The 16,800-nt window shown below is 43.2% G+C and overlaps 1 protein-coding gene across 1 annotated transcript in view; it reads left to right on the top strand.

The window, feature by feature from the left end:
* Positions 1-16,534, top strand: part of LOC121532111 (GRAM domain-containing protein 2A) — a 90,490-nt gene extending 73,956 nt beyond the window's left edge. Inside the window, exons 7-12 of the mRNA XM_041837817.1 lie at positions 1,318-1,389; positions 2,129-2,191; positions 3,999-4,179; positions 9,112-9,205; positions 9,816-9,923; positions 14,659-16,534. Of these exons, the coding sequence (XP_041693751.1) occupies positions 1,318-1,389; positions 2,129-2,191; positions 3,999-4,179; positions 9,112-9,205; positions 9,816-9,923; positions 14,659-14,662 (522 nt within the window). The 3' untranslated portion in view covers positions 14,663-16,534. The remainder of the gene's footprint in view (positions 1-1,317; positions 1,390-2,128; positions 2,192-3,998; positions 4,180-9,111; positions 9,206-9,815; positions 9,924-14,658) is intronic.
* Positions 16,535-16,800: the final 266 nt, after the last annotated feature.

The raw sequence follows: 16,800 nt of genomic DNA, 5'->3' as shown, positions 1-16,800 counted from the left end.
TGGTCAGATTTGCCAAATGGAGGGCGAGGGAGAGCTTTGTATGCATCTCTGTGTGTGGAGTAAAGGTGGTTTAGAGTTTTTTTTCCTCTGGTTGCACGTGACATACTGGTAGAAATTAGGTCAAACTGATTTAAGTTTGCCTGCATTAAAGTCCCCTGAATATTATCCGTGTTGTCGTTCAGCCATGACTCAGTGAAATATAAGATATTACAGTTTTTAATGTCCCGTTGGTAGAATAGTCTAGAGCGGAGATCATCCAGTTTATTTTCCAGTGATTGCACGTTGGCCAATAGAACGGATGGTAGAGGCAGGTTACCCACTCGCCGACAAATTCTCACAAGGCACCCCAATCTACGCCCCCTGTATTTCTGTATTTTCTTCATGCGAATGACGGGGATTTGGGCCTGGTCTCTGAGAAGCAGTATATCCTTCGCGTCGGACTCTTTTCGGTCATAATAGACGTTTGTAGTAACATTATGTACAAAGTAAGTTATAAAAACTGCGGCCGCCAAGAAAATTATTTCTGTATGATGGAAGCCTCCACGCTCAATAGATCTTAATATTTTTGTATGTGATTTATATGGAGTTGTCTACGGCTCGCGTTGACCCAATGGCTTCTTGCTACTTAATAATTTCGTGATGTATTGCTTTGAGTTTTTTTGTTTGGTTTGTTTGCTTTTCTGATCCGTCTTTATGTCATTAGATCCATTGGGTCCTCGGTGGGGTGGGATTGATTTGGGGGAGGGGGGTTGTAACTTCATTCTGTGTATCTGTATTCTTGTTTCCTAACAGTTATTATTATAAATAAAAACATTTGATCATAAAAAGGAATGTACAGCAATCAGGGTGCTTGTGTTTTGTTTCTAACGTTAACTCAATAGCCTGTTCTCGTTCTTGTACCAGATAGTGGTGTGATGTAACAGGGCTCCTGACAGCGAACACCTTTATGGGGTTTTATGGACCTTAGTGACGACAGCTAAAGCTGCTGGCTGCCGCCTGGCTTTGTTTTGTCTTGGATGAATTGGAGAAGCTGAGTGGGAGAGACAGCTCTCAGATAACTTCAATGTCTAAACGTGTTTTGGGAATAGTGGTCTAAGCAAAACATTTATGGGTAACACATACTATACACATATTGTCTGTTTCGTTTATCTAGTGCACAGCTAGGTTGGATGAAGCTAATCAGTCATTGCATTTCATAAAGATGTCAGTTGACAAGTGAGAAATCTAACTTTGTTGATAACCTGTGAATCTTCACATCTTCTGTAATAGACTATCAAAGATAGTGGAGCTAAAGTTTGTTTTTGTTCTCTTTTGCAGTATGTGTTTGTGTCCTTGCTGTCCCGAGACAGTGTCTACGATGTCCTCAGGAGGATCTGTACACACCTTCAGGTGCAAAATAACCTCAGAATATGCTATTGTCAAAGGGACTTTAGTATACCAATAGATGTGGCAAAAAGTTCAATGGAACGCAGACCGTGGGGGAGAGAAGAAGTTCACCGGATTGGCGCACATTTATCAAATCTTATCTAACCAAGTTGATATTGGTCAAATCCATCATAATTGATGTATTGTAACAGGCCCACAATGTGGTTACTAAAGTCCGATTTTGATATATTTGGCAGTTTTCGGTGAATAACATTTAGAAAGTCCCTTTTCAGGTTTAGAAAAAGTGGCTGCTAAATGCTAACTCCCATTCGTATAAGCTGATAGCATAGCTAGCATACAGAAATTGTTGTTGGCAGTCAAAGTTGTTTGTAACTGTAATGCAGTTGATTGGTGATGATGATATTAATATGTATTTGGGTTGACATCCATACAAGCATTATACGCCAAATTTTACCTCAACATAGTGTGAAATACACATATAAACAATAGCTTAAATGGGCTAATTTTGCTGGGGGGCAATGAGGAGATTTGGGATCTTTCTCCCACGTCATCTTTCGCCCACCCGTTTCCATGGCATTTCCATTGTTTTGGTCGAGTTCCATTGACCTCTTTACCACATCTATGGTCTGTATAGTTGAGCAGATATCGTGGATATCCATACTGTAGTGTAGTTACATTGTAGTTACACAATAGAGAACTAATACTTACTGTAGTTACAATGTAACCTTATTTTCCTCCCTAGGTGAATGGGAAGAAAAGCCTAAGCCTGAAGCAGTACTTGGAGGAGCCTAGCTCACTATCTATGGTAAGCCCAGCCAGTACACTAAACTGCACTACTCTGGGTGCACTACAGTAGGACAGATATGGTAGCCTGGGTGCCAGGCGGTTTCTGTTCTCTTACCAACTCCTCATGGAATGAGTGACAAGGAGTTGGCAAGAGATCAAACACAGACGCCCAGAATACAGTTGTGGTGCAACCAACCCTGCTTTACACAACACATTTGACAGTCTAGATCCATCTGCTACTGTTTGTTGACCAGCTGCCAATGACCATAAATTGAACCAGACAATGTGCAATTTACAACATCCCTGTACTTTATAGTAAGTGTGTGTAGGGTCAAGGAGATAGATGGGTAATGTAGTGTAGCATTAGCATTATGAAAGTCAGAGAGATAGGCATTTGTTAAAGACGTCCTCCATCGATTTTTTAACTTTTACTGTTGAATGCAATATCCCAAGGATGAGCACAGTAAAGTACATACACTTTATGGTTAATAAATAAATAAAAATCAGCAAAAGGTTTTTTAGACACTGCTGCAAGGAGAGTGAATTGCCACTTTAAGTGTTTTGAATATGTCCCTACACGTTACTCAACGTGACTCTCATAGTAGTAAATTATACTGAACAAAAATATAAACGCAACATGCAACAATTTCAAAGATTTGACTGAGTTACAGTTCAAACTGTATAAGGAAATCAGTCAATTGAAATAAATTCATTAGGCCCTATATGGATGTCACATGACTGGGCAGGGGTGCAGCCATGGGAGGGCATAGGCCCACCAACTAGGGAGCCCAGCAAATCAGAATTCGTTTTTACCCACAAAATGTTTTTATTACTGACATTGGAGGCAGCTTATGGTAGAGAAATGAACATTCAAATCTCTGGCAACAGCTCTGGGGGACATTCCTGCAGTCAGCATGCCAATTGCACGCTCCCTCAAAACTTGAGACATCTGAGGCCTTTTATTGTCCCCAGCGCAAGGTGCACCTGTGTAATGATCATGCTGTTTAATCAGCTTCTTTATATGCCACACCTGTCGGGCGGATGGATTATCTTGGCAAAGGAGAAATGCTCACTAACAGGGATGTAAAAAAAAAATGTGTGCAACATTTTTTAGATAGATAAGCTTTTAATGCGTATGGAACATTTCTGGGATTTTTTATTTCAGCTCATGAAACATGGGACCAACACTTTACATGTTGCGCAAAAAAAATTGAAGCTTGCTTCTGGCCTTCCCTGTCAATTGTAAGTCCTCTTAAGAATAAGATAAGCAGAGTGCCTCAAACTGCTGTTTTTTGCTACTGTTTTTGATCCTTTAGTAGACCCTTTTGTGGTTGTTGACGTCATTATGGGTTAAGGGCATCATGGGTTAAGAAGCTTATCATGCTGGTATTTTACTCAGGCGAAAGTAAAAGGGCTTTTAGAGCTACTATAGCAATAATATCCCACTAAATGATGTGAGTGCTTAAAGGGACCTCAAACTCGAACTACCCTTCTAGCCTTCTCTCCTCTTGATCTTGTTTTTTAATCACTGGCATAATGTGATTAGTTTTTTTAAACGCATATCCAAATTAATAACAGCCGCTGGGGAAAAAATTATGCCAATACATAGAAAAAGAGAATGTCCACTCACTGTTTTGCTGCTCCCAAACGTGATATTTTAATAAAGCTTAGGCAATACAATCCCTAACGTGTCGACCAAAATGTTGTGATTGTATCACCTAACCTTAATTAAAGATACCTTTTGCTTTCAGCCTCTCTCAACTCCATCTCCTCTCCTCCTCTGCTGGCCTCCTCTCTTCCCCTTGCTCCTCTCCTCCCTCATTCAGGATGAGTTCCCTGTGGTCAATGACTTCCCTCCAGTGTTGAAGTGGAGGAGGAAGCCATCCATTCCGTCCGTGTCCTCCTCTCTCCCAGACCTCCTGGGTAACTCCACCAGCAGCCTGAGTGCAGTGGACACCCCCTACCTACCCACTGAGGTTCCACTGACATTGAAGGGTAAGATCAAAGGTAAGCCCCACTCAATCATTAATCATCATGGGGCAACAGGTAGTCATTTCTTGGGTGGGAAAGGATTATTTTGGATTTAAAAAATTCTCCAGGCTGCACATAAACGTCTAAAACCTAATAGAAACTATGTAGAAATTATAATGGACCTATATACAGTTGAAGTTTGAAGTTTACATACACCTTAGCCAAATACATTTAAACGTTTTTCACAATTCCTGACATTTAATCCTAGTAAAAATTCCCTGTTTTAGGTCAGTTAGGATCACCACTTTATTTAAAAAATGTGTAATGTCAGAATAATAGTAGAGAGAATTATTTATTTCAGCTTTTATTTCTTTCATAACATTCCCAGTGGTTCAGAAGTTTACATACACTCAATTAGTATTTGGTAGCATTGCCTTTAAATTGTTTAACTTGGGTCAAACGTTTCAGGTAGCCTTCCACATGCTTCCCACAATAAGTTAAGTGAATTTTGGCCCATTCCTCCAGACATAACTGGTGTAACTGAGTCAGGTTTGTAAGCCTCCTTGCTCACACACGCTTTTTCAGTTCTGCCCACAAATGTTCAATAGGATTGAGGTCAGGGCTTTGTGATGGCCACTCCAATACCTTGACTTTGTTGTCCTTAAGCCATTTTGCCACAACTTTGGAAGTATGCTTGGGTCATTGTCCATTTGGAAGACCCATTTGCGACCAAGCTTTAACTTCCTGACTGATGTCTTGAGATGTTGCTTCAATATATCCACATCATTTTCCTTCCTCATGATGCCATCTATTTTGTGAAGTGCACCAGTCCCTCCTGCAGCAAAGCACCCCCACAGCATGATGCTGCCACCCCGTGCTTCACGGTTGGGATGGTGTTCTTCGGCTTGCAAGCGTTCCCCTTTTTCCTCCAAACATAACAATGGTCATTATGGCCAAACAGTTTGATTTTTGTTTCATCAGACCAGAGGACATTTCTCCAAAAAGTACGATCTTTGTCCCCATGTGCAGTTGCAAACCGTAGTCTGGCTTTTTTATGGCGGTTTTGGAGCAGTGGCTTCTTCCTTGCTGAGCGGCCTTTCAGGTTATGTCGATATAGGACTCGTTTTACTGTGGATATAGATACTTTTGTACTTGTTTCCTCCAGCATCTTCACAAAGTCCTTTGCTGTTGTTCTGGGATTGATTTGCACTTTTCGCACCAAAGTAATTAATCTCTAGGAGACAGAACGTGTCACCTTCCTGAGCAGTATGATGGCTGTGTGGTCCCATGGTGTTTATACTTGCGTACTATTGTTTGTACAGATGAACGTGGTACCTTCAGGCGTTTGGAAATTGCTCCCAATGATGAACCAGACTTGTGGAGGTCTACCATTTTTTTCCTGAGGTCTTGGCTGATTTCTTTTGATTTTCCCATGATGTCAAGCAAAGAGGCACTGAGTTAGAAGGTAGGCCTTGAAATACATCCACAGGTACACCTCCAATTGACTCAAATGATGTCAATTAGCCTATCAGAAGCTTCTAAATCCATGACATCATTTTCTGGAATTTTCCAAGCTGTTTAAAGGCACAGTCAACTTAGTGTATGTAAACTTCTGACCCACTGGAATTGTGATACAGTGAATTATAAGTGAAATAATCTGTCTGTAAACAATTGTTGGAAAACTTACTTGTGTCATGCACAAAGTCGATGTCCTAACCAACTTGCCAAAACTATAGTTTGTTAACAAGAAATTTGTGGAGTGGTTGAAAAACTAGTTTTAATAACTCCAACCTAAGTGTATGTAAACTTCCGACTTCAACAGTATTTGGAAATAACTGCCCTTTTTCCAGTCCACAAATTGATTTTGACAAACAAATCAGTCCAAACAAAAATATGTACGACCTTCCTTTGAATTTGTTAATCCTTATGTGGCCCTCAAGCCCTCGAGATGTTGCTTGCCCCTAGAGGTTTTCGAGGTAAGCCAGCAACAAGAGGGTTGCCAGTTCTAAACTTTGTATCCCGGGTCTTATGGGGAAAATCTGAAAGGAAGTGAGCACTTAGCTAAATGGCTAAATACTACATACTTAATGACTAACATTTAAATGTAAGCTAGGCTCTGTTTTGGTTCTCTATGCCTGACGTAGTCTCTCATGACAGACGGGTACCGGGATAATGCTCGACAATAAAGAGGACTATTAGCTGATCGGTTGATATCTCTTCCTTCCTCCAGACACAAGCTGTTTTGCTAATGTAGCATCTTCACAAAGTCCTTTGCTGTTGTTCTGGGATTGATTTGCACTTTTCGCACCAAAGTATTAATCTCTAGGAGACAGAACGCGTCTCCTTCCTGAGGGGTATGATGGCTGTGTGGTCCCATGGTGTTTATACTTGCGTACTATTGTTTGTACAGATGAACGTGGTACCGAGATAATGCTTGACAGAAAAGAGGACTATTAGCTGATCGGTTGATATCTCTTCCTTCCTCCACACACAAGCTGTTTTGCTAATGTAGCCATTGCAGTCACCTTCTGGGCCAAATGTCACACACTATTGACTCACACACTGATAAGTAGGGATCTATGGCTACTAATTACCCAGCTGATAGTATTTTTCTAACCAGGGTGCATAGAGCCACATATGTTCACGGATAAACTACTTGGACTCTTGTATTTTGTATGAGGTCAACTTTGTCGTAAGAATTTTTTTTCTCAACTTACTTTTCCTTGAGAGTTAGAATAATAGAATACACAAGGTGCAATTTCGAAATGTGTTTGTGCATCAGCAGATTGGTAAGTTAGTCTAGTGGCCAGCTATCTAAACTTCTAGTAAGCATGGTCGAATTACCGACCGGGGTGGGGCCACTAGATTATCAATCAGTTATCATATTAAAAACTGCAAACGTTTGCCTCCACCCTATGGTAAAATGTGTAGAATTGCAGCAAATTAGCTGTAAAACTGCACATTTTTCTCTCCGCCCCATGGCAAAATGAGAAGAATTGCATGAAATTAGTTATAAAATTGCAAAATCTTCTCTCCGCCCCATGGCAAAATGTGTAGGATAGCAGGAAATGACCTTTAAAAAATATCTTTTTTGTATTATCTTCACTGTCACGAGGGGGCCCGCTAAAGTGCTTTGCTTGCAAGGTGGGGGGGGGTGGTGTGGATACTGAGCCACTGCGGCCCCTCATGATGAGTTCTGTTTTCTTGTGGCCCCCACCCCCATCAAAGTTGCTCATCCCTGGGCTAGAGGAAGTGAGTTCAGTTGTACCAGAGAGAAAGAGGCGACGCGAGAGGGTTTTCTCCACCCAAAATCTGTCCACGTTAAGCATATCATTAATTATTAAGCGAGTGAGGAGTTTTTGTATGGGGGGCAATGAGAGTGTTAAATTTAGTCAAGATAAAAATGTATTGCAATTTGATACGTGAGGCTTATTTAATCTAATAGAAGGTTTGTAATGCTTAGGTTGTTACAAGTGTACTGATATAAGTGTGATGCACGTGACATCCCGGAAACTTTGAGAAAAAACACTTTATATCAGAGTTGTCCCTGTTGAAATTTGTGACGGTCTGTGCATATTCATGAGGCTATCATAGCATCTCACTCTCCATTGAATACAGGCGGTTGACGTCAACACCCCTCATCAAAGAATTCAAAAAAGTATTCAAATAACGAGATGTATACACCAATCCAAAGACAGGAATAGGCGGGAGCTTGACAGCCCGCTGTTCCGCTCTGTGGACAGCGAATCCCATTGTTAGGGCGGAGACACAAGCATCTCGTCATAATTTCCAGTATCTCTGGTTGTACTTAGGGCATGCCTGTAATTCTAGACGTATGAGAGGTGCCCTCAGAGTGGCGGGAAAAACACAGACCGCTTCTTTCATACTTAATTGTACCTTCTCTCAGATCATTAAAAGCCCAGCTGGGTGGAGTTTTTAGCAGGGTCCTGTTCATTAGCCACCAAATGGAAAAAGATGGACTGAAAAATGGAGGGACTACCTTGACTTGTCCAATAAGAAATGCAAATTTTTGTTTGCCGTTGCAAAACATTTTGAAACAATTTACATAGTGTGACATAATGAACAATACCCTGTAGAGGCCAAACCCAGCCCTGTTAAAAAAGATGGGTAGAATGGAATGTTAGCACAATCAACACATACTGTATGTACAAAAGATATCCTACTATAAAACTAGCTCCAAGACTAGTATTGTTACTTTCTATGTGGAAGCACCACTTTAAAGCAATGATTATGGTTTAAATGCTATTGTGTAGGCTAATCAAAGTAAGGTTGTAAATGGATCCCCTGTGTTAATGTTTCTCCAAAGTGTCTGCCTTCAAGTTTAATTCTTGCTGCATTGGTGTCAGACGTGGGATAGGAGACAGACAGTGGCGCTTAGCCTTGTTAGCTGTTAGCCACCCACATACTCAACGCTGTGTTGACTGTGTAGTCTATAGAGAAAGAATAGCTCAATGCTAACACTAATGCCATTATGATCTGTTGTGTTGTCTATAGACGGGTTGGTTGTTTAGCAACAAAACCGGCGCTTGCGCAATGTTTATTGAAGACATAAATACATATGTGAGCACTTGTTGTCTCTCAAATACATCGTTACAGTTGTTGGTTAGCTAGCTAGCAATTATTTTAAACCATATTAGCAAAACAAGACATGGTATCAATAACAAGAGACAACGAGCCGAAACGAGCCACCTACGATTCCCCACATGGCAGCGTCTTGTCATTGTTGCCAGCTATCTGACCGTTCAGAATCATAACGCCAAACGGCCTTCTGCCTCATCGATGTGCGCGCATAATTTTTGTGACGTTGTCACCCAACCAGTCTATAGAGACAGATTAGCTTAATGCTAACGCTAATTAGAATTGCTCTCTCTTGTGTTGTGCTGTCTATAGACACACAATAGCTCAACGCTAACGCTAACACATTTTGGTCTGTTGTGTTGTATGCAGAGCGGAGTCTGGAGACAGAGAAGATCCTCCTGACAGAGCCAGTGCCAGAGCTGGGCCACATGGAGTACCAGCTGCTCAAGTTCTTCATCCTTCTGTGAGTACTGGATGAACTAACCTGGTGCTGTTTGTGTTCTCGTGGTGTGACAATCACCATAGGAGTTGGCAAGGCAGCCCAAACAGATCTGGGACCAGGCTTCGGACAGACCACACTGCCCTCACATCACACACAGGGCTAATGTCCTGTACTGTTACTATACACTTAGGGAGAATATAAATTGCATTGTCTTTCCTGGCGTCCTCTCTCCTCACCTCCTTCTCAAAACCATTGGATGAGAAGGTCAGAGGACCCTCCACTCTGACCTTTTGAGAAGGACACGAGGAGAGAAGACGTGAGGAATCAAGGCAATGCAATTGACATTCTCCCTTACTGTCATACTGCCACCTGCTGGTCATAGTAATTCTGGCAAGTTCATATTACACTTACAGTACACATTTAGACATTTGTATTTTTTGTAAATGGCATTACACTGTTGTTTTTCATGGCTGTTAAGATTTTAATGAATTTTATAGCATGCTTGGGGATAACATCTGTTGAAGCTCAAGGCATGTCATTCATATAATGATCCATAGGCCTTTATTATAGCTATCAGTGTACATATGTGTTGGAAACAATGTGGTAATTGTCTGTCTCCTGTCTCCCTCAGTATCATTCTGCTCATCATGTCCTCCTGCTACCTGGCCTTCCGTGTGTGTAGTCTGGAGCAGCAGCTGTCCTTCCTCAATACACACCCCACACTGCACATGAGAGAGAGGTGAGGGACACACACGCATGAGCACACACATGCACGCACATACACGTGCATGGGTTCATACACACACAAGAGAGAGTTGAGTGTGACACACACACACATAAAGGCATGGGCACACACTCATACACACACACACACTGAACACACATACACAGCAGTGGCAGTTGGTGCCATTCAAGATGAGGGAGGACCATTTTTTAAAATGAGCATGACCTTATTTCTATTACAGCATATTGGATGACTGTCTTTCATATTCCATTCACCCAGCTCAGTGTAACATCGATAGGTTTAGGCTACTACATGATACTCGAATTTGCCCTATACCAATCATGAGGTTGCTACATCCTAGCCTACAAATTAAAGTTTATAACGTAGGTGCACAGGTCGAGAGACAAACTGGAGTAATCAAGGTGACAGACAGTGACACACATTCAATACCACCTTGCACACACTTGCCTGCATCTAGCTGATCTGGAGTGTAATCATTAGTCCAAACAGTTGCAAAACATTTTGCAACTAAAACAAGAGTTTCTATTGGACAAATTCAGGTAGGTCCCTCTAGGGCTAGGCGATATGGCCAAAATATCATATTATGTAATTTGTCAAATTTATTACAATATGACGGTATATTAGGTTTTTGAATAATGCAAGTTCTAAATATGCTTAATGAGTAGTGCATAACCTTAGGGTGGCAACACATACATTCTAAATGTTTTTAATGGGGCTTTTTCCATTCTGATTGTTTTATAAAGTTCAATCAAACTTCAACCAAAAGTTAGAATATAGTGGGCAATTTGGATATAGTGTTGTTTTACATGACAAGCCAGGGACGGGCTATTGTGACAGGGTAGGAACCAAAGTGTTGGTCAATGTTTCCCGGGGGACCCTAATTTAGAATATACAGTTGCACAAACTACATGCTGATCTAGGCCTACACCAGCACTGGTATCAGGCTGTATTTTCTAGTTAGCTAGCTACGTTTGCTTTGACTAAGTACATTTAGCTAGCTAGCCAGCTAACTAGCGATGAGCATTAGTGGCTAACACAATTTATTTTAGCCACAACTTGCTAAGAAAAGACAAACTAGCTGTTTGCAGACAGTAAGATACACAAACTAATAGTGTCATTTACAGGATATTAAGAAGCATAGTGGAAAGCAGCATCATTGTCACCATCTTGTTGCATCTGCAGCATTGACCATGCAGACAGTCACTGCGAGTAAACGGCAAGTGAAGTGGTTGTGACTCATGGTAGAGCACTCTCCTTGGGTGACAGGGGGTGCGGCTTGGTGTGAGCGGGAGAGAGACTACTCAAGTAGCAAACGAGTAAACTATAAAAAACTGACATTACAAGTGGTGGAGTGGCGTAACACATTAAACAAACCATACATTGGAGTACCGTTATACAAGCTAAACTAGAAACCCAATGTCACGATCGTCTACCAATGAGGAGGACCAAGGCGCAGCGTTGAATGCGAGCATTTTATTTTATCAAGATGATCACACGATCAAAATAACAAAAACGAAACGTGACGTCCCTGGTTACATAAACCAACAAACACGGAACAAGAAACCACAACACAAAGTGAAAAGACCGATAGTTAAATATGGCTCCCAATCAGAGACAACCAGCTGACACTCGTTGCCTCTGATTGGGAGTCACTCAGGCCAACATAGATATACCAACATAGACTTACACACCCTGGCTCAACATAACATAGTCCCCAGAGCCAGGGCGTGACAGTACCCCCCAAAGGCGCGGACTCAGACCGCGCCAAACAACCACAACAGGGGAGGGACCGGGTGGGCACTCCGCCTCGGCGGCGGATCCGGCTCCGGACATGACCCAGGCACGGGTTGTGCTGGACTGACGACGCGCACCCCTGGCTTGGTGCGTGGAGGAGGAACGGGCCTTACCAGGCTGACGACGCACACCGTAGGCTTGGTGCGTGGAGCAGGGACAGGCCGGACTGGGCTGACGAAGCACACCACAGACTTGGTGCGGGGAGCTTGGATGGGCCGGACTGGGCTGGCGACGCGCACCACCGACTTGGTGCGGAGAGCAGGAACGGGCCGGACAGGGCTGACGAAACGCACCACAGACTTGGTGCGGGGAGCAGGAATGAGCCGGACCGGGCTGACGACGCGCACCACTGACTTGGTGCGGGGGAGCTTGGATGGGCCGGACTGGGCTGGCGACGCGCACCACCGACTTGGTGCGGAGAGCAGGAAACGGGCCGGACAGGGCTGACGCAAACGCACCACAGACTTGGTGCGGGGAGCAGGAAATGGGCCGGACTGGGCTGGCGACGCGCACCACAGACTTGGTGCGGAGAACAGGAACGGGCCGGACAGGGCTGGTGACGCGCACCACCGACTTGGTGCGGGGAGCAGGAATGAGCCGGACCGGGCTGACGACGCGCACCACTGACTTGGTGCGGGAGCTTGGATGGGCCGGACTGGGCTGGCGACGCGCACCACAGACTTGGTGGGAGTGGCAGGAACAGGCCGGCCCGTACTGGGAACACACACCACTGGCTCGCCCAGTACCTCTCGCCGTGCCTCTACAACCTCCCTCCCCCTGGTGACCAGTGACTCCCGTAACCTGGCGGCCTCCTCTGCCAACCCGCTGGACCGCTCTATCGCGGCCTCCTGCTGCCCCGACGTCGTGAGCCCCCCTAAAAAAATTTCTGGGGGTCTCTCCTCCCCGTGGGCCAGGCCTCCATCGTTCTCGCCAGACTCTCACCCCACTGCTCCAAAGTCCAACCTCTCTCCTCTTCTCTTGGCTTGGCCCAGTCGAGACTCCTACTCCACTGCTCCCAAGTCCACCCTCTCTGCTCCTCACTAGGCTGCTTGGTCCAGTTCTGGTGGTTTCTTCTGTCACGATCGTCTACCAATGAGGAGGACCAAGGCGCAGCGTTGAATGCGAGCATTTTATTTTATCAAGATGATCACACGATCAAAATAACAAAAACGAAACGTGACGTCCCTGGTTACATAAACCAACAAACACGGAACAAGAAACCACAACACAAAGTGAAAAGACCGATAGTTAAATATGGCTCCCAATCAGAGACAACCAGCTGACACTCGTTGCCTCTGATTGGGAGTCACTCAGGCCAACATAGATATACCAACATAGACTTACACACCCTGGCTCAACATAACATAGTCCCCAGAGCCAGGGCGTGACACCCAAACCGGTACGTGCATCAATACTGGTATATAGTCAAATACGGTATACCGCCCAGCCCTAGATCCCTTCCCGTTTCGTTCAGAAATGTTTTGCAACAGAATCGGCGGAATGAATACACCCCTGATCACCCTCACACACGGTTCACTTTCATAGCACCACATACAGCATCATCACTTTGCTCGTTGTATAATTCATTCTCGCATCTACACGCTCTCCTCCTCTCACCTTTTCCCTTAGCTTGTGGACTTCAGTGCACAGCACAACAGCTGTCTGTGACCAGGCGCAAAAATCTCTCCAAGCCAAACCTTCATACCATAACCGCTAACCGATACACAGCCTACATTGTTGTCACTATATTAATGTTCTAGTCAACAAACTAGAACTAATGCGTTAGGAAATCCACAATCCAATCCATGTGTACAATCACGCAGTACAGGGTACAGCAAGCAGTTTAGCAGTTACACCGGCAGGCCCCGGTGGCAATACATTTATACAACCGAAAGCTTACCTTGACTTGGAAGAGTTGCAGTGTTGGATAGCCTTAGCCAGCTAGCTAACATAAATAGCATTCCTCTCTGTTTGATTCAGGTTGTTGAATAGGCTAAATTAGCTGCATAAGCTAAGTAAGTTAAAGGTTAGCCTATGCAGAGTCGCCAAAAAATGCTAACGTGTTTTTCAGGGATACAGTATTTGCAACCTAACTTCTGTTTCCCCTGAACTCCGCTCAGGCGTCTTTCTACGCCTGCCACATTAGGTTAGTAAAAGGTGAAATAGGAAAATAAAAATACAACGAAATATAACTCTCTCTCTCTCTGCTGCTTCTCCTTAATTTTTCTAGAAATTAATTAGTTGAAAACTGTTCAACTATTGTCTTTCTCTCTCTGTGAGTCAACTACTCACCATACTTTATGCAGTGCTAGCTAGCTGTGGCTTATATAATTTCAGTACTAGATTCATTCTCTGATCCTTTGATTGGATGGACAAGTTGTTAATTCATACTGCAAGAGCTTTTGATAGATTAGAGGACGTCCTCCGGAAGTCGTCATAATTACTGTGTCTATGGAAGGGGGTGAGAACCATGAGCCTCCTTGGTTTTGTATTGAAGTCAATGTACCCAGAAGACGGAAAATACCTGTCCACCGGCTACACCATGGTGCTGCCCTAGAGGGTGCTGTTGAGGCTACTGTAGACCATTACAAAACAGAGTGTTTTAGTCAGGTATTTGGTAACATGAATATATTTAGTCGTTTTATCTAAAAAACGATTTTTCTGAAAATCACAGAGTGGGATGGTCCTCCCCTTCCTCCTCTGAGGAGCCTCCACTGATACACACAAAATACACATACATACTCCAAATGTTTACCAATGAACACATCTTTGTCCCCCAGTCCCTTTGCTCATTTCCTATCTCAACAGAGTGCTGAATGCTTTGATAAGTCATGTTTGCTGTATCGTCATATTTGACTAGATATAACATTATATTCCCACTTCAAGATCAGATAGTGTTGTTGCTATGCCAACTTGCATGTTTGTCCCCTCCCAGGTAACACTTGCTGTACGCTGCGTCCCCATTGGACAGATGTCCTGTCAGTCACAGAGGTTCTCCTGGCGATTGGGCAAACAGAGACTCAGTTCATTTACCTGTCCCAGCATAGTAGGTGTGGAGAAGTACCCTGCTGGTTCAATGAGAAGACAATGACTTGAGACAAGCCAAGACCTGAAGCGAAAACTGCACTTAAACAGACAGCCCAATAGGGGGTGCCAGTGAGCCAATAATCCTCTTGTCATTCCCTAGAAAGACTACAGACCCCTCGGACAAGAGACTAGGATGGAATGAGGAGGATGGAGGAGGATTGGAAGTAGAGGACTACAGAGTTGATGTCAATGGGGCCGTGCCAACCAAGTTCACCTGATTTTGACCTTTGACCTCAATGTCCTTATTTTACTGCCAAGGAATTACAATTACAATTCCAGTCGACTGATCAGACACTTTCGCATCCAGGATTTCAGAGACTAGAGACTTTTTTTCAGAGACAGATACTTTTTCAATAGGAACAGACTGCACCCAGTGGGTGTTTTTGCGTACACTTTTGTGGAGAGTTTCTGCGAGAGAGACTGAAGATAAGGCATTCCGATCAGGAACTCAACCTGACCTGGTCAAACATTTCCCACCGCAGCCCACCCGGCAATGTTTACTGAGCACGGTCACTAAGACACGAACGCTCTTGTACCCTAATGAAGAAACCATTTCAATAGACATTATTATCAGAAGTTTATCTGTCTGTCAGAATTGTGAGATGATATGCTAGAGTTATGGCTGAATTATAGCGGTCTTGTCATGCAAACTGAAAACATGGTACTGTGTGTGTCAGGTGAGGATGACAAGTCATAAAGTGAAAGCTACGTGTGTGTGTGTGTGTCAGCTTGTGTGCGTGTTTATGTGTGTATGAGTGTTTTCAGCATTATGTGTGTGACTTAACAAGTGGCTAGGACTATCTTAAGGAATTGTGTAGCTTCTCCACTTGACAAACGATGGCTGCATGTAATGTAATACTAGATATTGACTGAATTGTAAAGCCATTGTCTGTGACACTGTTGCATGGATGTTATCAATGGAACTAATGCAGAGTAAAGCAGTGAAGATATTGAGAGAGACGCAGGTTGACAGTGAATGTCGTTGCTGTTCACTTGTTCTTTAATTTTCCATGTGGAGGTGTGTACTATAGAGATTGTTCAGTACTTGAAATCTAATCATGCATTTCATAGGACATTGTGTATTTATGTAATCCATGGTGTGGAAAAATATGGCCTCCACTTCAGCTACTACGTGCACCTTTAAAGCGTATCCAAGGCTGGGCAGAGAGAATTGTGTAGACTAAAGTGTATTTACTACTAGAGCCTGTATGTATTTATTTGTGTGCAATTTCGTACTGAGTCAGAAGGGCATGTTGTTTTTATTGAGTCGGAATGGGTGTTTGTTCACTGACGTATTTCTGACCTGAGTTGTGTTCATTTTGCACAAAATGGGAAAAAACTGATTGAAATGGGGGAGAACTACTTTGATTTGTCCAATCGTGCCCTAATGAATACGACCATGTCTTGCAGTAGGGCTGGAGTCACAGCAGTGCCATGCGTAGCTGTGAGACAACAGTGACTAATAAACAGCCTTCCTTGCCCGTGCCTCTTGTGACCTTTCACCTCATATAACCGGATCCCAACACTGGAAATGGAAACACCTGGAAGCAATCATGGAGGAACATCAATACTAGTTCTTCCCCCTACTGACCTACAGCATATTTACTGTGCAGGGGTTACATCATTACAAGTGTGTAGGATGTTAGTTTAGTTGGGAGAGACTATGGTAAACACAGTGATGAAATGTCCACTCCCCTTTTTATTAAATGTATGTATTTATTGTATGCACACGTGTCCTAATACTTACAGTGCATTCGGAAAGTATTCAGACCCCTTGACCTTTTCCACATTTTGTTATGTTACAGCCTTATTCTAAAATTGATTAAAATGTTTTTTTCCTCATCAATCTACACACAATACCCCATAATGACAAAGCAAAAACAGGTTTTTAGACATTTTTGCAAATTTATTAAAAATTGAAAATTGAAATATTACATTTACAGAAGTATTTAGACCCTTTACTCAGTACTTTGTTGAAGCACCTTTGGCA

The sequence above is a fragment of the Coregonus clupeaformis genome, chromosome 19 (assembly GCF_020615455.1).
Source record: "Coregonus clupeaformis isolate EN_2021a chromosome 19, ASM2061545v1, whole genome shotgun sequence".
NCBI classification, from domain to species: domain Eukaryota; kingdom Metazoa; phylum Chordata; class Actinopteri; order Salmoniformes; family Salmonidae; genus Coregonus; species Coregonus clupeaformis.
Note: the sequence above shows the minus strand (reverse complement) of the source record. Positions and strands in the feature narration are given on the sequence as shown.